Raw genomic sequence first — 22,891 nt, 5'->3', positions numbered from 1 at the left:
AATAATAATAATCTGTCATGAGTCACGGGGGATCTTATTTAAGATGTTAATGATTAAAGAGTTAAACATCTTCTGTCACACGTTGCCGAAGATATAAGTAATGATTAAATATGTCGTACCTACTTGAAATATGCGGACAATGCTTATGGACAGTTTAGGATAGACAGATCTTGAAACATATTTCTTTTATGTTCTCAACTGTGGTGACGCACGATAGGTATGTATATTTTTTAGAGATAAAAATGTAAAAACATGTAGGTGAGCTTTAGGAGTACTTGGGGGGGGGGAGTGGTAAGCCCCCTACGTTCGTTTCGCTTATCAGGGTTAATATTAGGCCGGTCTTACACGATTGTTCGGCCCAACAGCCGTTTTGGTTGATAAAACATTTGCTTATAAGTTTGTGTGTAAGTGCAATAATAGAAAATTGTCTATAGTATTTCTATAGTATTCGAGGTCGCCGAAGTACCGAACCCATTGCTGTGCTCGGCGCCGCCAACGCTAACGGCCGGTTGGCGCGCTGCGGGTCCGCCCGCCGACATGAGTGAGTAATACCGCGTGCCCGGCACCGTTTGTAACCGCCAAACGACGGCGTGCTGCTCACACCGAATCGCGTTTCAGCTATAGCCGGCGAGTGATACCTACACAGTGTAGACGTGACAATTGACCATGGAGCATTTGCGGCAAACGATTGTTCGTCCGATGTTTGTGACACGTGACGTGTGCTCGACCGTATTAGGCGCGAACCGGTGCTAACACAAGACATGCTGCTGTTACCTGGCGAATACTACAAACATCTACTGGAATCGCTTTTAAAGCACCGCATCGAACGAGTAAGTCACAGTTTTTTTTTTTTACAAATTACATATTATGTCATCAACTTATCAAGTCATTTTTTTTTAAGAGTCACAATAAAAGTCTCAAAAGTCCATTGTTGATCATAAGTAATTGAAATTAAAATCAAGTAAATTACCCACATTTTTTTTTTTCATTACAGGGAAGTAAAATTTTAATAGAAGCTATCTATTTAGAATGTTATTGAAATTTGATCACTGAGTACATCAAATGTATTTTATGATTGCTTTAGCGAATTAAAATGTTATTAACTTGACAATCTTTGGATGTATCCGCCGCATGTCTTCTTTTCGTTGCTAACTTGTTCGGTATTTGTATGTATGTTTTACTACCAAAACAAATCAAATTTTCAATTTCGTTCAGAAGTCGCCCTATCAATAGTCCCCACCTTAGCGCAATCACTTCGATATAGTTAGAATACTTAACAAAAGTTGTAATTCTTAAACACAAAACAAAATTAAGGCTACCCCCTCCCCTTATTAATAAATTACCTGACCTACCTAACTCGAGGATAATGAAGACGTTTTTAATTATTGCTGCATATTAGTGCTTGAACAACAATTGACTTACACAATAAATATCTAATGACGGGTTGTTATTGATGTTTAAGAAACTTGAAAAAACCTAAGACTTCACTACCCTGTAGGGTTATGCCCTGTTCAGTTATAACCGAATTTCTAATTATTTATGTTTTGTTGAGCCAAATAACAATAGTAATTGAAGGGTACATGAAAACTACACACAGTAGCTTTTTAAAAATATATATTTTCTATTTCGGATTGAATACATAATAGGAGATTTGGCTTTAGCAGAAAATTTTGGTTAAACTTTCAATTTATCTTAACTTATCTATCAAAGAAAAATTTAGATTTAGATAAAAATATCAACATAAATCACTGCAAACACAATAATCGTATTAAGTAAAAGTTTTTTTTTTTATGAATTATTCTTTAGGGTGTTTCTCAACTGGTTATCTTCAAAGCTAAAATAATACTGTATTTGTTACAAGATAATCGAAAAATGTAGTACTTTCATGTAAAGTTAATTATAATTATAATATTTTTTAGTATGGTAAATCTTTTAAGGCTTACGACCAGTTTGAGGATGGATAGTTATAAATTGCTGATAGGTATGATGTAAAAATCGTCAAAAGGGCGTATTTTGCTTGTTTAACGGTGTTAAGGAATTTATCTCCACGTTAAAAACTCTATTGTGTACACAAGAGAAACGTTTACGCGCACAGAAATTTGTATTGTGAACATACATTTTTCCCATACTAATATGTAAGCAATGGAAATAACCCAAATAAATACATACTTGGCTAGGTCGAATATCAACGGGGGCCCTCGTTGACCACATAATAATAATAATAATACAATGTGTGGGCAGATCGGTCCTCCTGGAGTTTAAATAAGATATTATTCCTTATATATTATAAAATATTATAATATTAAGATATCTCATGTCGTATTTAAATGCCGATTGTCCGACAATAATAATTGTCGGCAATGTAACAAAACGACGTTGAATTTTAAGAAAAATAAAAAATGTGTAAAACAATTATTAGCATGTTAGTACACAGCTTTTTTTTATATTCCAAAGCCATAATATGCCCAAGTACGATTATTATGGTAATTTGTTGAAAAATCAATTAAAATTGCATTATATTTCATAAATATTATGATCGCCCGTCTGTCGCGTCGCATTCGCGCATTCTGAAAATTTATATAAGTCTATTAAACTATACATTACATTATATTAGCCGGTTTTTTAATGATAATAATGTACGGACAAGATAATATATATATATATATATATATCTTGTTGTATTGGAGAGGAGAGAGGAGGGGAGGGAAAATGTAAATAAAGATCGGCGCCACCATCAGCGGGACGGCATCGGCTACCAGAAATCTATACCAGCGTTCGTTTATCGGAAAGACCACACACGATGATCACCCTTGATTATATATCTATAGAAATATATATATATATAAATTCCCATAGGAAATATAATCATCTCTCTCCGTTTCTATCTGTCTCTCTATCTTACCCCAGACCACCAGTTTACACCGTCGATGCGAACTACATTTCCGCTTGTACAATATATAATTTTGACATCTTAACTATTATATTTTTGCAAATTGTTCCCGACTAAGAAATGTATATTCATAGGTTTACTTATGTTAACTTAGAAAAGAAGACTAAGCCCTTATTTCAGTATAAATATGTTAGCCCCTCCCCAAGTTACTCAAAGGGTAGATTACAGCCCATTCACATTATTATAAACTTAAATGTTAAACTCTTGAGTGTCACTTCACAGCTGTTTTAACCTCCAAAAAATGTGCAACTAACGAAACATAGTTTGGTACAAAAACCGCACCAAAATAGAGCCTGAATGCGTTATAAAAGTTGAAAATAACATTTTTTTTTATATAGATGCATCTACATATAGATATATACATACAAATTTAAGCTTTAAGTTTTCTTGAGAAATTATTTATACTCTATTCCTTAATAGGTGGTTTAACGCCCTTTTAAAATGAACCATTTATATTATCCTTTGCCACTACTTTTCCTTAAGCCATAGGCAGAACTTTCATTGGGCGAAGGGGAGTTAAACTCTTAATAAAACAATTCTCTTATCAAATTTTTATTTATGTGTCATATAATTAAGTATTTTAATTTACCATTTTTGCAGTCACAAAACATTTTACATGAAACATGAAACATGAAACAATTTGAGGAGGCTTTTTTATAATTCTATACATTTATTATTTATTTATATATTTCTTTAACGGAAGAGCACGTAAATCATATGGCTAAACCCTTTGTTCAACAATTATTATGTGCCTATATTAAACAAAATTATACACTTAGAGTTATTTCACCTGAAGTTACTCCGACACATGTATAATTAATTTATAAAAATACAGCATCATATTTAAAAGCTACTCGCCGAAGGCAGCAAAATAATAACTTACATTTTGGGGTTTTTTAAAACGGTTTTTTTTTTATGAAATTTTTTTTACAAATTACGAATACCCCAATGTATGCAAAAAAAGATTCATTAATTTTTGTTTATGATTTATTACTATTATTAACTTATATTATTACTATAATTCACACTCCCCTAGAAAATCGAGACATTTTTTATTTTTATTTCGCATTTTTTGAGGACAGACTTTGGACTTATTTTCTTAGCGAAAAAATGTATTATAATGACTATTTCACTGGCATAATGATTGAACTCTCTAGTCTATTTATAGAATGTAGTATTGTGTAATCGAGAAGATAAATTTAAAACCATTCAAGCTTGCTAGCTTATATTATTATTTTATGCATTCGTGAGAAATAAACTAATATCTGATTACAATCGTCCCCCGTTAAAAAAAAAAAAACATCTACAAGACATATGAGAAAGCTTCAAAAACCTAATCTCTAATCTCACATGTAGGTATATTCAATTTCAAGCTAGAAAAAAAAACGCTACAATATAATATAATGTATTATATCATTATTATTTTCAACGTGAAACGTTTTACTCCTGCATTAGTCTTCAATGAACCGAGCGTTAACATTTTTATTTTAACGGTTTTTTACGGATTTGGTTAATATATTTTGTTACGGCCCGTTAACGAAAAATGTACAACAATAATAATTATTAATCTCTTTATAGAAAAAAAAAATAGTATAGTAATGTTATCGTGTACACGTAATCTATTTAATAATATTATGATATTTATTTACCAACGTCCGACCCGCAATCGTTCATAAACTGTAAATCAAATTGATGTATTCATCGTAACCGAATATTTGACAGTTTTATTGCACTTTAAGAATAATAATTTCCATTACAGTACTGAATTAATCGACCGTTGATAATTTATTGATCTCGAAGACCAATAACCGTGGAATTACAGGTCCATCGGTATCGCGGTGCTATAGAACTATAATTGGTCATACTTAAAAAAAAAATATATAATAATGTATATATATTATAAATTACTCTCGTGCTCAATAAAATATGTCATATGATCACGATTGAATAATTTTATTTTTTACAAATAATTTTTAATCGCATCTTTGTTATTTTTTTAATTACAAGACTTTCAATTACAGTTGTAATATTTTTAGTCCATAGGGAAAGTTGCAAACGACAGAATTATTTATAACTTTATACTTTTCTTCTTTACTTGGGAGCCATAACGTCAAATATCACCGCCCCTTGCTAGTTTCGTTACTGACACTAGATACACTAGAGGCTTCCCGCTTCAGCAACTCTGTACTTTTGCCGCTGGAAATCGATCTAGTGTATTTTATAAGCCGATAACTTATCGGCCGCAGGTTAGGGAGCAAAAAAATCATATGCTGGTTTTAAAAAATAATAATTATAATCTACTTAGAAAATATCCAGGTTTAATGTTTATTTTTTTCATTAACATAGAAAATTATTCTGAAAATGTAACAGTTACTCCTCCTCCCATATGTGTATATACTGAAGCGACCTCAAACCCAGACTACATACAACAATGTATATTATATAGCCGTATAGGTCCCTACGAACCACAGCGTTAATCAATTCGGTTGCCCGCAGTCAGCCGCACCCGAAGCGGCTGCGGCGGCAGAGCGACTTGATGTAAGTTGATACATATTATATTCTATACACCACCCATTATCTATGCATACAAATTATTATTATTATTTTTCTTTTTTTGGAACCGCCCCTACACTACCACCGTCGGCTTTCAATTATGGCCGTGGTCACATTACGCGCGTTTAATAAACGTATACCGTATTATTTTCTATTATCATTATTACTATTATTATTATTATTATGATAAAACGTGTCCGTATAGAGCACACGGCAAAATATACGTTTTATGTTTGTGGAGGAGGGCGAAGAGAGGAGGCGAAGAAATGGAGAAGGAGATGGCATTCGGTCTACCAACATCACAAACACTTTATATATATATATATATATATATATGTGTGTGTGTGTGTGTGATGCTGTATATATATATATATAGACGTTGTGGGTCCCGGTGCCGTCGGTCCTAATGACTGGAAACGGACAATCACAAATTACCGTATACACCGTATTTATATGCTGACAATGAATGACGGGCGGACGGTAGAAAAATTCAAGAATTTATATCGGCTGCGGCTGGGCGGCGGCGGCTATCCTACGTCAAAAGCGGTACATTTGACACGGTCCGTTGGCCCCACGTACACACAAACGGCCACGGCGGCGGCACGCACACACACACACACACACTATCGCCGACAACGACGACGCGTATTTATCATCCGAACCGGTGAACCGGACCATAAGAATATCAAAACTTTTTTTTTTCTTTTTGTTTTTTTTTTCATATCCGTCCGTCCAAGTCATACCGCGTTTTGCACGGTGTCCGCAGCGTGTCATTTATTAGAATTGAGAGTTAAAGTTGAGCCAAGTGTCCGAAATCCTTCTATCAAAAATTAAAAAAATGTTTAATTCTTAAAATTAAATTACATTACCTCAGGAGGATATTAGTTCCCCCCCCCCCAATGTTTTAGTGTAAAACCCTGACTACGCATAATCCAATTTACTCGGGCCATGGTTTAGCTAAAGAAAATACATTGTAGGTAAACTAATGAATTATAGAAACACATAGAAAAATAATTAAAATTACAATCATACCTATTACTTTTCGTTTAAATTGTATAACCTCGCGTGGTCAGCCTATATATATTTTTAAACTAAATTAATCACTAACGTTTAATGACCCAATAGACGTTTAAGGGTTCCTTTAGCCTAATTTGTTTGCCCGTGATTGGTCAATAAAATTTTAATGAGTTATCAAATTTATTATTTTTAATGCAACCCTTTATAGGTATCATAAAAAAATGATTTGTATATAAGATAACTAAATATACTAGGTTATTTTTGCCTATTAGAGATTAAAAAAGAGGAATATTTAGCTTATGTGTATATGACATACTTCAGAATATGTTTAGAATTGTATGGAAAAAAACATTTTATTTTAATGAAATTTAACATTTTAAAAAATCAACCAATTTGGGAGTATTTAAATATTTTTTTTTTAAATAGCAATTTTGAATAGATTATGTTATATTAAAAAGGTTGGAGTAACCTCAATAATATATTTTAAAAGAAATTTAATTGTTATTATGTACCTATATTTTAAGGTTTTTCATCGAGGGCTTCGATCAAATCTTAAAAACAATTTTTATATAATGTTTAAAACTTATTATAATTATTTTTTAGTTACAACCATTATTGTGATTATGGTGGTGTATTTGCATTATCTTAGCGATAACCTTGATTATATTTATTGTTTATATTTAATTGTTAACTATAATTTTTAATACAATACAGGTCATAAACAATATTCTTATTGTTACCTTTTTTTATAATAAAATATAGTTTATTAGTAAAAATCTAAAGAATAGTATAGTGCTCACAGACACAAAAAAAACACATCAGTGTAAAAACAATACCACATCAGCTTCGTATCAAAGCTAAAAAAATATACCATTTAAAAGATCTATTTTGTATTTTTTTAGGGATCTATTATGTTCTTACATTAATCAAAAATAAGCTGAACTTATTTTTACTTTAGTTTTAAAATATAAAAATATATTTTCTGTAGGTGGTCCAAATTTAATAGAGCCGAGGTTTAAACCGTTAATAGATTTTTTTTTGAATTTCTACTGGTTTCAATTCGGGGTTGAATAAATTATAATATTATTATATATTTTAAGTACGAACTGCAGCTAGCTCATCTTCCACACTAATTTCACACGTGTATTTTTTATATAGTTCTATGAAATAAAAAATTATAATCGTTGTAAATATTTCTAACGGCTGTCGTTGACGAATTTTCAGATTTGTTTTTGGTAATGTGTTTAGATATGCCTATTTAAAAAGTAGGTTTTTGTTCGTAAAATATTAGGAAACCCTTTCAATTTATAAAAAAAATCACCCCTTAGAAATATTGTATTCTACACATTTGATAATTTGGATGTTTTCAGTCTCAAACCATCGTGGACCAAGTAAAAGGGTTCTGCGTGACAATGTTGGGGTAAGAAATATATATTTAGACACATTATTGTGGCTGTGATAATCTAATAAAAAAATAGAATAACCAATAAAAAATCTTCTTATAAATGTAAACTTTAATTTTTGCTTGACATTAAAGATGCAGATTATTAAAAATATTTCAACAAAATGGCCAACTTTGGCCACTATTTAGAGAAATCAGTTGGTTTCATGCGGCGCTCGTTTTTTTTAAATTATACTAAAATTAATCTTTTCATTTTCCATAAATTATAATAATATTATTATAGTTGTACAACGGGTGGTAGCCGCTAGTGATGGGGATCCGAAAATCCGGATTTTCACAAAAAACCGCTATTTAAGCTACTTAAAAATCATAAAAAAATTTACAATATAAAGCTGTGTACCTAAGTAAAATTTCTTTTGCAATTATGTAAAAATAAAACAAAACACCAATAAGATAAACCGCTTTTGGATTTGTTGAAATTCGAAAGCATTTTATAGACAAATTTAAGTTTTTTAAAAAAAAATTGTATCGACAAATTTTACTTAGGTACACATCTTGATATTATAATAGTATTTAATTAATTATACGATTTTTAAGTGGCTCAAATAGCGTATTTTTTAATGATCCGGCCATCCTGATTTTCGGATTCCCATCACTATAGCAGCCGCACGATGTTTTTATGGCGCGCACCATAATTACCGTATCGGCGGCGACACTGCATCAACGGTCGTTGAGTGGGAGAATTTCGGCCATCTGCCCCCTCGCGGCACAATCTCGATACGCCTGGCACAGGAAATCTTCTCCCGTTCTTATTCGTCCTCGCACTAGTAGTTTGTAGCCACAGTCAGTAATCGCATTCCGCGCGCCCACGACACGTCGTCGCACAGTCGTTATGTCCAAATTATTAATATCACTCTAGTATATCATAATATCATGTTATACAGTATTCATTTACATATGAAATTACCTTTACTATAGTGTTATTATTTTTTAATTAAGTTGACGCGTGTGTTCGTATGTGTCTTGTGTGTATGCGAGTACGTCAAGCCGCTATTCGTTACCTACCGAGGAAAATATTATCTATATAGTTTGCCCGCCACAGTGATTTTTTTGTTGTTTTTAACTTGTAAATATTACAACGTTAGAATTTCTGTTTTTTGTTTTTAAGAAAAGTCTTCGAAGTCGTCTCGCTAAGTTCGGCGGTTTTTGGTTGTTCTACTAACTATTTATTGTACAGTGTGTGCCGGTCGACTGTCAATCGTTTTCAAAACAAAACAAAAAACAGTCGTTTACGTTTTATATGATCTACGGTTATTATTCAAAATCATTATTTCCTAATGAGGATACATTCGATTAAAAGTGATGCAGTGGAGATATGGTCGACCACGTTGTACTGGACTTGTACGTGAGGACCACTTTTCAAGATGCACAAGTCGCACGTAGACAAATCGAAAAGGTACACATCATTTTAATAGATAATGTATAGATAGTGTTTTCAGCTATATCGCGGTACATTGATGATTTCATGAAGTTAGGGTTCGAACGATTAAACGGTTTGTATGAATTTTGGGCTTGCCAAAAAAAAAAAAGATATCGTAGACCTCCCACACTGAGCGAATACCGACTTTTTATTATTCCACCGAAATTGCTCGACGTTTTTCCTTATATTATGAGTTGTAGTGAATATTATAACCTTTGTATTCAGCACGTTATAGTAACCGCTTCATTAAACACGTGTAGGTACCTTTGAAAATGATAAAACTTCCGACAAACGATTGTTAACCGTTTACCGGGACACCGCGTATACCCTAAAATCCTTGTATTCAAAACACTCTGTAGGTAAAAAAAAAAAAAATAGAAGAAAAAAAATTAATAAACACATTTTACCGTCACAACGCGCGTTCAATTAAGGAAGAGAAGGAATTTTAATTTGATTTACTAACCGTATAAAACATGAATACAACTATTAACGATCAAAAACATGTTTTAATACGATTAAAACATTAACATTGTGCTTTACTGTCTGGGTAGTTTATGGTACTCGTCCCTTGAACACAAATCTGAAATTATTAAGTATACTGATTAGGTACTTATTATATGGGTTTATAGTTATATAAAATAAAACAAGAAATGTTTCGTATTGACATGTGATTATGATATTTTCTTATTGTAAAATCTTGGATATTTTGTAAATTCTGTGCCTGTTATAGATACACCTAACTGTTTTAGATTATTTTATATGTACCTATGTATCCCTAACAAAAAAAAAAATATATTCAGTATTTTTAAATAATTGAATTTCGCGAAAACGCGATCAAAAATAAACAAATACTTTATAGGTGTTATCTCATAATTTTAGTTTTGAATGCTCATACAATAATATTGTAATTTTCTAAAATATTTCAATAATATTCATCAATATTGTTCAAAATGGGTTTAAGATCATATCGTTGGCAGAAAATCTAATGTTGCAATATAACTTTCTAAGTATCAGTTTCACGCGTAATAAAATATTATTATTTCTAAATTGTTGTGATGTGCAGTGTGAGGGAAGGTAATTTTGCTTTAAATAATTGACCGTACACGGTACGCGTACGTTTAAAAGTAAAAAATCCGTTAAAACTAATTTTTCAAAAAATGCGTTAAATTAACTCAAACGCCATATGTTCTTATATAGTTCATAACCTTTCAAGAAGATAAATACTACTCTTTTTTTTTTCTAAGCGTTTTGTACGCCTTAAAACATTTTTTTTTTATATTAATTCTATTACACGCAGTGCATCGGGGCGACCCGTTGCTACCAGGAATGATTATATGTTGCAACCAAGCCCCGGTCTTTCTTTCCCTGCGATTGAGGTGTCTGGGTGGTCCTCATGACTTCACACAACACAATGTGGTCCCCATATATATTATATGTATATTGTATACACACACACACACACACATATACGTACAAACGCATTAAGGAAGTAACATCCAGCTGGCACATTGCTCCCACTGATCGCGGAACAGTGGTTCTCATACTCTACAGGACATCTTTATCCGAGTGTCCCTTTTTTCTTTTTTCTCGGCATAGCAACGCGTTCACGTGTAATTACATTTTTATCGCCGCCGTTTTACTTAAGAATAGTTTAGAAAAACGTCGGTTGTCTGACGTTTCTACTTGTAATATTATAATCATATTATAACAAATTTCCAACTGTATACTATTTTTATAAATAACGATCGAGCCTAAACCAATTTTATTAATCATGGAAATATATTTTCCAAAATATGTCGATCATAGATTATATGGACTTAACAAAAAATATATTATAATAATGCGTAGTCAATAGAATGTTGTATTTCCCGTTTGGAAAGCATTGCGAATTGCTGTCCTCCGCACAATATAAAATTGTCTTAACTTTTTTTGCGGATTAATGGAACCCGTTTAAATATAATAGTTATTTATAATTTCGAAATATTTATGTAATTACATTTGATTTACTTACTGCCAAAATATGGTCTAAAACGTTTTGAAAATATTGGTAAATACTATTTACATATTTTAGAAGTAGGTATATAATTTCTACGTGAACCCAGATAGTAGAAATTAAATATTATACTTAAAATATACCGTACAAATATTTGTCTAGGTTTGTATACCGTTTTTACTATATTTTTACTACATGTATTTAAATAATACGTTATATTTGTCTTCGACAAACGTTCATATAAATGAATTTTTATGTTTTAAAATTGTGTTTGAATAAAAGTGTTTAATATAATTCTCCTACTTCTTTTTTAGAATCTCTAAATGCCTCTACCGTAATTTCTCTAATTTGTTTTACTTTTTTGTTATTTTCTCTTTTTTCAACATGTTCAAACCATCTCAATTCGTTTTACATTATTTTACTCTTGGCGTAAATCATAAACATACTCCCTATGTGCTCATTTCTTATTCTACACATATCCATTTGAAAAATGTATTAAAATATTTATTCATATGCTTTTATAAAATCAATGTTGGTTTAAACGCATAAGATGTTTGGTATTTACCTGAAGATATGGGTTTTATTGGTGTATCAAAAAAACATAACCGGTGTTTTGCGAATTGTTTAAATATTTGATCTCGGCCATTTAAAAGTATTAAACAAAAATGATTGTATTATAATTATTTTCCTAACCGCAACCACTATGTTTAATCAACAGGGCAAAGCTGTAGGGCGTCTATGCGCTGTACGGTTCAGAGCTTGGGAACAAAAGTGCTTGGAGCGATTGGGCCGGTCCATCCATCGCAAAACCCATGTGTTCTTTCTACCCTTGTTGCTGTGCCTCGGAGTGCTGTTGGCCGGATTCAAAGCCTTCGACAGAAGCTCGCAGTTCGATCAGCTATGGGTTGAGTGTAAGCGTTGTGTTTTTTTTTAAATATGTCTAAAATTATTGTTTGGACAGGAAATAACAATTTTTTGCGGTGGATTTTTACAGCGGGAGGACGTCTGGAAACGGAATTGCGTTATTCGGAATCGGCGTTGGGCGAGACGGAAAGCGTTATTCATTTGTTGGTCACGCAAACGGCCAAAGAGGCCACATCCCCGGAAGTGCCTCAGCAGCGGCTTCTCCACAGAAAAGCCTTGCTCGCTCACCTGCAGCTCCTCAGAGCTGCGTCTCATGTCACCGTCAACCTGTTCGACGTGTAAGTACACTTCCACTGACTTATTATAATTTACTCAAGTTGACCTAATTAATTGATTTTTTTTTTTTTTTTATAAACAGGACATGGAGTCTTAAAGATATTTGCGTATCGCCGAGTCCTCCGGACTTCGAAGTCCACTATATAGATACTGTAAGTATAATATGTGTATTGCTAAGATTGCCGTTGTCAAAATTGGCAAAAATCCCCCCTCCCAAACAAAAAAAAGTTTATGAAATCTCATATTTTTTTGGTAAATAGCATAATATAGTTGGCCAATAACAACTAGCAGGAATTTTTAAGCCCAGCAAATGTTTGTTATTTACCCGGAGATATGGGTTTTACTGGAATTTATATTGTATAGCTTGAAACCCCTAGTTTTTACCCTGCTCACTCCTGTTTTGCATGACTGTTTTAGATTTTTGAAAATATGATGCCTTGTGAAATAATTACCCCATTGGATTGTTTCTGGGAAGGTTCTAAACTACTCGGCCCGGAAAATCCCGTGACCGTTCCGTGAGTAAAATCAAATTTACGCTAAAAAAAAAAAATAGCAACGATATTTATTTATTTATTTGTTCCGTTTGTAGCGGTGTCGGCAACGGCATTAAGTGGACCAATTTAAATCCCCAAAGCCTAATGAAGTCGATCAAAGCCATGGGCGACACTAACTTCCCGTTCGACATGCTCGAGACTTATATGAAACGAGTAAGTGTTGTTTATTATCGGTCATTAGTCGTAAGTAGTTTGTAAAATACAATAATTGATTTCTATTTGTATTTTTTTTTAAGGCTGGAATAAATTCAGGTTATCAAGAGAAACTGTGTTTAGACCCGGACGACCCAGACTGCCCAGAGACTTCGCCAAACAAAAAAACCAAAAAAGTGAGTACCGTTTTTCGCTGTATAGTAAAACAATAATAATTACATTGCACAACCCCATAGAGGACTTTTTTTGTTGTCATTAAATAATTGAACCTGTTTGTCTGGTACGGGCGTGCGATTTGCATCGCAGCTTAGGTGCAATTAACTGTCGTATATATAATAATAATATGACTGACTATAAATTATCATTATATTATCTATAGAAACATTTTTTTATGTAAGAATAAGCCATAAACGGGTGTAATTACATCGCGATGGGAGGTAAACAACGCTTGGGAGGTAAAATGGGAATTGCAATTTTTTTTTCTAAGTGAATTGCATGTATTTGCGCATTAGTTAACGATTAGACAGATTGAACAAAAAAAAAAAACACATACCCTCGAATTTTAATTGATTCAACCTAGAAAATTGATAGTGTTTATACCCGAAAATTTGAGTTTTATGTACAAACGCGCGCAAAAAAATGTATTGGATAAGAAAATTTATTCATAAAATTACCTGAATTTAATCATCGGTTAGTTGGTTTTTTTTTTTAATGTAGGTCATTTTCTCACTCTTGAAAAGGTAAAGTAGTAGGTAATACGAGTTGCGTATGATTTCCTAGTATAGTGTATATTTGTTTTTGTATCGTTTTTTCCCTATATAAATCTTGTGTTTATATATATATATATATATGTATGTTTGTGTGTGTGTGTTAGACGGTGTATACCTAGCCAATATGTATCATTTAGGCCCCCCCAGACAACATCTATGTTTGACTTATTTGCATAACAAAGACCTCTTGGGAGGCATTGTGTTGGCCGGTGCCTATTCATGTCTTGTCATAGCCGAACACACACACAACCAGACTCTCTCGCTCGTTGGTTCGGTCTGCTCCCACTTTTTTTTTTTTCCTTTCTATCTCCATACCCAGGGTAATAATTGAAGTGTGTATAGATATATATATATATATTCATACCGATGAACCCGGAGAAGAGAGACCACACACGCCACACTCTGGAGCCATCATTCTCTCGGTCGGTGATGCCTTCATTATGGTCATAAGGTAATAGGCCTTGGGCCATACACAATGCACAGCACCCAAGCATTCCTTCGCATAAAAAAAAAAAACACCAATTTCACCATACATTTTTATTACTATATTACAAAAAAAAATTGTAAGCGTTTGCGCGCTCCTATCATGTTTACGTGCAGCTCGAATGGATTTAAATAAATTATTTCCTAAGCGTTTTTTATTTTATTTTTCTATTAATTGTAGGAAAACCCCAGGAGAAAAAAAAATTAAAATATTATACCAATACAGTTATATCAATGATAATACAAATATTTGAACATTTTTTGTAGTAATTTAATAGTCATTTTCATGAATACATTTTTTTTTCTTCAAAATGAATAAAATCTAACGAAATATTTAAAAATATATTTATGCTAATCAAAAAATGTATTAAGATATTTTACAGAAAGTTACAAAAACATTCCGTAAAAAAATATTTTATATACCTTTTTTGACTAGACATTTTTGTTTGATAATATTTTTAAATTATTTTTTGATAATGCTATTAATATATAATTATGTTTACTGAGTATTTTCCCGAAAAACATCAAATTAAATTATTTATTAGGTAATTTAGTCAATAGTGAAAGTTGTCATTGTAAAAATATCACTTTTGGATTGATTTTTTAAAACAGAAATTTTGGCTATTCAACATTTGTTTTGTTTAAAATAAGTTTGGTTGTCACTTGACGACCCTTATATATTATTATTTTTATTTTTCCCTTACTGTATAAATTTTTATTTTGCGAATTGTCTATAGTTGTATGTGTGCAATGCAAGTTCGAATATACTTTCGATTTTTTCGAACTCTGGTGGTCTATCTCGATGTCGGTGGTCTAATTTGTTGAAAAATGTATTAAAAAAAAAAAAAAAACAATTGTCGTCGTCAACGTAAATTTGTTTTCTTCTGGACATCCGCTACTTAATATCATTATTATAATAATAATGTGTATATTTTGTAAATATCGTTAACGGTAAATCAAAATACATGTGTTATTATCAATTTATATATTTTTTTGAAAATGTTTTTGGCGTTTGTGTGAATGCGTGTAGAGTATAGGAGAGCGGTCTCGCGTTCTCTGTGTGTAAATGGCAACTCAGCGCCGGCCTCTACTTCATGGGAGGTCTCCACATCTCTTTTTGGGCCTCGTGTGTGTGTGTGTGCAATGAAACCTGAACAGCTTCATCCTCGCGTCATTATATTATTATATATTATTTTGTTGATGTGTTCTCAGAATACTGCCCCCAATGTCGTCGTCCCGTAACACTAACCCGTAACTTTACCTGATCGTAATAATAATAATAATTTTTACGTGTTTCGGCCCCTTGTAACGGCGTGCAATATAAATGGCCGCAGAAAAAAAATATCCAAAATTGTTTGCTCGCTTATAAGGCGGAGGCGGCGGCGATGGTGTTCACCTGCTGACTTGGAGTCACATTCTTGAAGGGTCTTATGTATAAGGCCGCAGCCGCAGCCGCCGCCGCCGCAGGTAATACCTCTCAATGAATGGGCCACATGTCACAAATGTGGCGGTATTTCACATTATATTATAAGTCAGATTAAGTTACATCGATGAATGTATATTATGTATATCACACATAGACCGTCTGTCGGCCACAATAAAGTGATATTGTATTGTAAGAACTATAGAAATTTGCAAGGAGCAATTTCCGTCGCTATTGATATTTTGTAGCCATTTTCTAGTGGTCGCCCTCATCGCCCCATAAGACTTATTGTGGACCTCCTTAAATTCTTTGCGAGGACCCATACTACTTCTTTAACGACAACTTTATGAGAACGTTAGAGACACAGACACAATACATCTCTTGTTGTTCAAATAGTCTACAATAGGGAGAGAAAGTATAAAAAAAATACCGCACGACGGTTACAAAATAAAATGTATTATTTTTATGTATCTCTTTTTATTGAAAAACCTATAATCACGTCTGGACGATGCTGGCTTGTATTTAACGGAAAAGGCACCATCTGGAACACTATAATATTCGTTCACCTAATTTTAACTTTGCCTTTCCACAAGAGGGGTGGTGAAAAATGTACGAATGTTTGTAACCCAACCTAACCCATTTTCGTTTATAAGCAAACATGGCGGGGGGGCTGTTTCTCACATTCTCCCCCGACCTAACCTAACCTCACATATTTCACAACTCGGCAGTATTATGCTATATTGGGTTAAGACGAAATACCATAAGTCTAATTAAAATGTTGCTGGTTTCTCTATGAAGGCTTTACTATATAGAAAGGGACGTTGACGCCCCACGTTTCCTGTACCCACATCCTCGCCGTATAAGGTATGAGTTGAGTTGTATATTATACGGGCGATGCTCGAGGGTGAGCGACGGATTTAGATTATTATAGACCAGGAACAATGCCATGTAGACACAGAAGTGGGTGTTTTAAATTTCATTAAACAAAACACTTGTTTTCCGTCCCTCGACCGGACGTTTTCATTAAGGCGTCAAGCACAATACACGGGTTGTTAATAAATAATAGCATCAAACGATTGTCGTGGATTAGTAGATAACATAATAGATGTGTCTATTCCTTATGAAAACTCTTGAACAATTTTTAAAAGCGTTTTTATAGGTACTAATACTTATTATTATAGTGGGAATTTAAAAACCAAACACCGTTAGTTATAGTGTCGATTGATTTTTGTTTAGATACCAGATATAGGAGCCGAGTTGGCCAACGGCTGTCGAGGTTTCGCCAGCAAGTACATGCACTGGCCGAAGGAGTTACTGTTGGGCGGTATCGTTCAAAACAAGACCGGCTACATTCAAAAGTAATTATCCATTTCAACAGCAGTCGCGTTTACTTGACCCGGCCCCATCGAAACCCAAAACAACCTTACCAAACCTGACCAAAATATTTGTTTTTTTTTTTAGAGCCGATGCACTTCAGTCCGTTTTGCAATTGATGGGCGAAAAAGAACTGTACGAATTTTGGTCGCAAAGCTATAAAGTGCTACACTTTTCGTGGGATCAAGAAAAAGCCGCTTTGGTGTTGAAGACTTGGCAAAAAAAATTTAACGAGGAAGTGAAAAAAGTGTTGAAAAACTCGACAATGGCGCCCTACAATTTTTTCACTTTTTCAACAATGTTGTTGAACGATTTGCTCAGCCAATACGATTTTTTAGATCCCAAATTGATCTACATTGGTTGTTTAATTATGGTGAGGTTTTTTAAAAAAAATGTTTTTAATTATAATGGATAAAATCGTAGTGCGGTGTATTTTAATAATGAATATTCAATTTTCAGGTTATTTACGTTAGCATAATGCAAATAAATCTATTCGACGCCGTCAGATCACAACTCATCATCGGGCTGTTCGGTCTTGCATTGGTAGTGTTGTCGATAGCATCCGGAATAGCGTTTTGCTGTCTCATAGGAATTCAAATACATTCGGCCACCATAGCCGTAAGTATTATGCTTCTTAACACTATAAAATTGTATAGCTTTCAAAATCCGAGGACATAGAACAAAAATGTTAGGCTAAGATTTCAATTGTACCATACTAAAAAAAAGTTGCGTTGGGGTCTCAATAAGCGACCTTGAAAATATGTTTTATCTTTCTTAATTTAATGAGTTGTGATTTTTAATTTATTTAGAATATCTATAACAGTTCTAAAAAATACTTTAAAACTGAAAAATAAAAAATTTATATTTTTTCTGCTCCATCCTAACCCATCATATATTTTACTTGTTGGGTTTTGGATTATTCTCTGACCTCAAATCCGGACAACACGTCATATCGCTGTATAAAAGTGCGTAATGTATGTAATGTTGTGATTACAGGTGGTCATATCGATCGCGTCCGCCTTGGGAGTGAACAACATGTTCTTGTTGATGTTCAGCTACAAACGGGTTTCGAGCCACGGGTTCGACCGCGTTACACAGAAATACAGCGGTCACATGGGTAAAAAACAAGTGGGAATGGTGCTCAAGTCGGCGGGAACTAGCATACTCATGACGTCACTGATCACGATTTCCACATTCATGACGGCCGCCGTGGTGCCGATTCCCGCTTTGCGAGCGTTTTGCCTGCAAGTGGCCATTTTGGTGGCATTCGTGTTGGCCACCACGCTTTTCGGCGTGACGTCACTGATCAGCTTCGACGTGCGCCGGCGGCGGAGTGCCAGGATCGACATATTCTGTTGTTTCCCGTCCGAAGATTTGCAATGGCCGTTTTTCAACAACACTAAACAGCCAATGGTTGGCGTGGCCGACAGCACCATCGACGGACAAATGCGGCAGTTGGGCAAAAAGCCGGTAGCGTTTACGCCGGCGGCGGCGGCGACTTCGAATTTCCTACTGAAAGACTTCAGAGACGCCAATTCGGACTGCGAAGACAACATGCCGTCGGCGGCCACCGCCAAGACACATTGTTGCGAATGGACGCCGCGGGACATTGCCCGGAAATACGTGCAATACCTGACGACCGGTTCGTGCCGGATTCGGGTCATCCTGTCGTTTCTTGTCGTTCTGGGTGTCAGCGCGTGGGGCATCACCAGAATACAAGCCGGGCTGACCCTACCCGAAATGGTGCCCAACGGTACCAACGAACAAAAGTTCCTGGGCACGTACGGGCAGATGTTCGGCTTTTACAACATGTACGCTGTCACCAGAGGCGACTTTGAGTATCCGACTAATCAAAAGTTGCTGTACGAGTACCACGACGCGTTCATGCGGGTGCCCAACATTCTGAAGAACGACAACGGCGGGTTACCCCAGATGTGGCTGACTTTGTTCAAGGAATGGCTGCTGGGATTGCAGAAAGCGTTCGACAAGGACTGGCAGAAGAAGTGCATAAGCCAAGAGGGTTGGGATACGTGCGCGACCGAGAACGGCATATTGGGTTACAAGCTTTTGGTGCAGACAGGTAACAGCGACAACCCAATCGACAAATCGCTGGCGTCGACAGCCCGACTGGTCGACGAGAACGGTATCATTAACGAAGAGACTTTTTACAACCTGTTGACCGCCTGGGCGTCCAACGACATACTGGCGTACGGCGCTTCGCAGGCCAACATCAGACCCGAACCCAGGCGGTGGACGCACGTGGCCAACGATTACGATTTGCAAATAGTCAAGTCGTCGCCAATTATCTACGCGCAGATGCCGTTCTACGCGAGCTACCTGTACGACACGACGGTCATCACCAAGTTCATATCGACCGTGCGTGGCATATGCAAGCAGTACGACGAACGAGGGCTGCCCAACTACCCGTCGGGCATACCGTTCGTCTATTGGGAACAGTACCAAGAGCTACGGCAGTACCTGTGCGTGGCCATGGCGTTCGCGTTCCTCTTTCTGTTCCTCATTGGCGGTTTGTTCCTGTGCAACGTCCGCGCCGCCCTCATATCGTCGTTCATGTCGGTCGTGTTGGTCATCCAAATACTGGGATTCATGGGATTTGCCGACATCAAATTTAGCGCCATACCCGTAGTACTGTTGATCGGCACCGTCGGTACTGGCGTGACGTTTACCATTCACCTTTGCCTGGTGAGTACCACTTACAATATCTATCATTCAAACCTAACTTGTCCTAAAAAAATCATCCTCGCCTCCAAACTCTGACCTAACCTGAAGTTTTCTCATATTGTTGTATTTTATTAAATTAAATTAATTAATTTGTTTTTTTTTATCTTCAACAGAGTTTTGTCACTAGTATTGGCAACAGACACAGAAGGACTCATTTGTCGGTAGATCACATGTCCAAAATGGTCCTTCAATCCGGCGCTACTCTTATCATAGCCGTCATAATGTTGGTTTTCCAAAACAACTATGTTTCTAGGTAAAGTAGTCAACATTAAAAAATTAAAAAACGATTTAATTCGTACACTGTGTCTAACATGAAATTATGTTCCTTACAGATCATATTTTCTTTTATTAACGGCGAAAACGGTTTTCGGTCTATTCAACGGGCTTATTTGTTTACCAGTGTTCCTTTCTATGTTTGGACCGCCACCAGAGGTAATAAAACAATATATTTAAAAATATTTATGTAATATGATGTTATGTGATTCACGTTAATAAATGTTGTTCCCATTTACCAAACAGATAAAACCGCTGAAGTACGCAGACCGAATAAGTACACCGTCGCCAGAACCGATTAAGAAGCGGGCTCGTTACACGAGCGTTAGACAATCGGTGCCACCGCCGCTGTCGTCACGGTCGCATCACGGTCACCAACAACAACACCACCACAAGCATCATCACCAGCAACAGCAAAACAACACTGGGTCGTCAAAGTTACACGGACTACACTTTGCACCCAGGGACGGATCGCTTTCTACCATTGCCGAAGAATCCGGTTCGTATCATTCCGCATCGATGGCTCAACTGGAAAGATCCAAATCACAAGTAAGGAGGAGACTAACACCACAGTTGTTGTACTATTTTGTAATGTATTGTACTCACCGCTTATTGCAATTTTTTTCCATTTTAGATGTCTTTATCGCGGTCTCCGTCCCCGTCTCTCCGGTCCGAATGCTGTAGTACCGACAGCAGCTCCGAAGACGATGCGCCCCAACAAAGAATTGCTGCACAGCCCGCGCTTTCCACTTCCAATTCGAATCAGACCTCTGCCCCGACCAGGTGCATAGTAACTGCCAAGTTCGAGTTGGAGCTAGACGGCAACGTGATGAGCGCCGCTGCTCAGCCACGTATCCACAAGTCGAAACACCATCACGGCAGCAATCGTCAGTCGTCGAAACGGCACAAACGCCATCATTCAAACTCCTCTCGGTACTGAGATAATGTATGACAAACTCCTCGTGCAATTTGTTTTGTTTTGTTTATTTATTTTTATTATATACATATTTTTTTTTTAATGTATAACGAATTCGCCAAAATTCTTATCCATTTCATCTAGTAAAAATGCTCAAAAATTTATTTATTATTATTATTATAATTATAATACTTTCATCATTATTATTGTATCGCGGTTAGGTTTTATTTCAAAGATAGTTGTGTATTATCAGATATAGCTCTCTTTGTTGTAAGCTCTAAAAGACTGAAAATTGATGAGTATAGTCTTGATAAGACTTATTTGTTTTGTATAACTGCTCTATTTTTTATGTTTTAACCAAATACGTTTTTAAACGGTTCAATTATTATTATTATTATTATTATTTATTAAGTAATCGAGGATATATTTTCTTTATCCTCCACTGAAATTTCTATATTATATTAGGAGAACCCTACCCTACCCCCTTCCGGCAAGTTTCTTATATTATTTTTGTATTATGGAACCTAACTATTTTGCTATTAAAATACGATGCACGGTCCAAGTTACATTTTTGTTAAGCTTCAAATAATCTAGTCAACTTAACATTAAAAAAAAAAATTGCATTATTTTATTTATTTATTATTATTTTATATACTAGTTTAATCGGTCACAGTAAAATTCAACAAACGATTATTATTTCAACGATAAATAAATATAATGTTTATTAAGAAATATATATTATATTATATAAATGCGTAATGTGTATATCGTTCCTAATTATCGTTTTATTATTTTTGTTTTTTTTTTTTTTACTATCAACTACATAGATATTAAAATTTGTATTTAATTTTAATCACACACAATACACATTCCTTGTATTATGTTAAATATACAATGTAATATTATATATTACATTTTGTGCTCCAAACATTTCAAATCATTTCTATAGAAACAATTTTATCAAGTCACAGTCCATAATAACCCAACACGAGAGTAAGCACAAAAAAAAAAATTTGTGTGCGAATATTATATCGACATAGATATTTTTCTTTGAATATATAAATTTTTTTTTGTATAAATATATAAATTCCAATACAATTTTGTACCATTAATTGGACGTTTTCACATTTCCATTATAGTTCTTAAAAATCTTATTTATTTTGTATTTATTTTTAAAAAATGTACACACTTTTGTATAAAAAGAGAAGAAAAAAATGTAGTTTATAAAATATAACCAAAGGTCTATGTTAATATTTAATGGAGCTGTTTGTTTTATTTTTTCAACTTATTTTTACGGATTTTTACCGAGTTATTTTTGACTGAATTGTATAAGAGCGGCTTAAATGCAATGAAATTATATTGCCATACTAAATCTTACGGCAGGTCGATTTGGAGTAGAAATGGACAAAACTGTATTCAAATGTAAGACTCGATATATCATGATTTTTGACCTTACTAACTCTTTCCTAAAACCATTTATTATAAATTTTAGATTGCCCACCGATACAATTTGCAGTTCTGTACTTTGGCACGGAACGGGCGCTAGTTGTAACGTCTTCAATGAAAATTATACTACTAGCGCCAGTCCCGTGTCAACTTCCAGAACTG

General features: G+C 34.6%; 1 protein-coding gene across 2 annotated transcripts; it reads left to right on the top strand.

Moving 5' to 3' along the window:
- The first annotated feature begins 599 nt into the window (after positions 1 to 599).
- Positions 600 to 22,503, top strand: LOC126840375 (protein patched). 2 transcript variants are annotated; one of them, XM_050576058.1, is made up of 15 exons: positions 600 to 830; positions 12,114 to 12,306; positions 12,390 to 12,597; positions 12,678 to 12,747; positions 13,013 to 13,110; positions 13,185 to 13,302; positions 13,386 to 13,478; positions 17,215 to 17,336; positions 17,440 to 17,725; positions 17,812 to 17,970; positions 18,349 to 20,055; positions 20,208 to 20,347; positions 20,427 to 20,526; positions 20,614 to 20,916; positions 21,002 to 22,503. In XM_050576058.1, exons 1-15 carry the CDS (start codon positions 762 to 764, stop codon positions 21,305 to 21,307), a joined length of 3,972 nt encoding a protein of 1,323 aa, XP_050432015.1. In that variant the 5' UTR covers positions 600 to 761; the 3' UTR covers positions 21,308 to 22,503. The 2 variants fall into 2 exon arrangements, with proteins under 2 accessions (XP_050432015.1, XP_050432014.1); XM_050576057.1 differs by lacking the exon at positions 600 to 830 and adding an exon at positions 8,756 to 9,378.
- Positions 22,504 to 22,891: the final 388 nt, after the last annotated feature.

This window comes from Adelges cooleyi, unplaced genomic scaffold (genome assembly GCF_023614345.1).
Source record: "Adelges cooleyi isolate 19-005CV unplaced genomic scaffold, UGA_ACOO_1.1 ACOO_flye_CR_arks_rails_tigmint_CR_PRNA_376, whole genome shotgun sequence".
NCBI lineage: Eukaryota > Metazoa > Arthropoda > Insecta > Hemiptera > Adelgidae > Adelges > Adelges cooleyi.
This window is presented reverse-complemented; position numbering and strand designations above follow the sequence as displayed.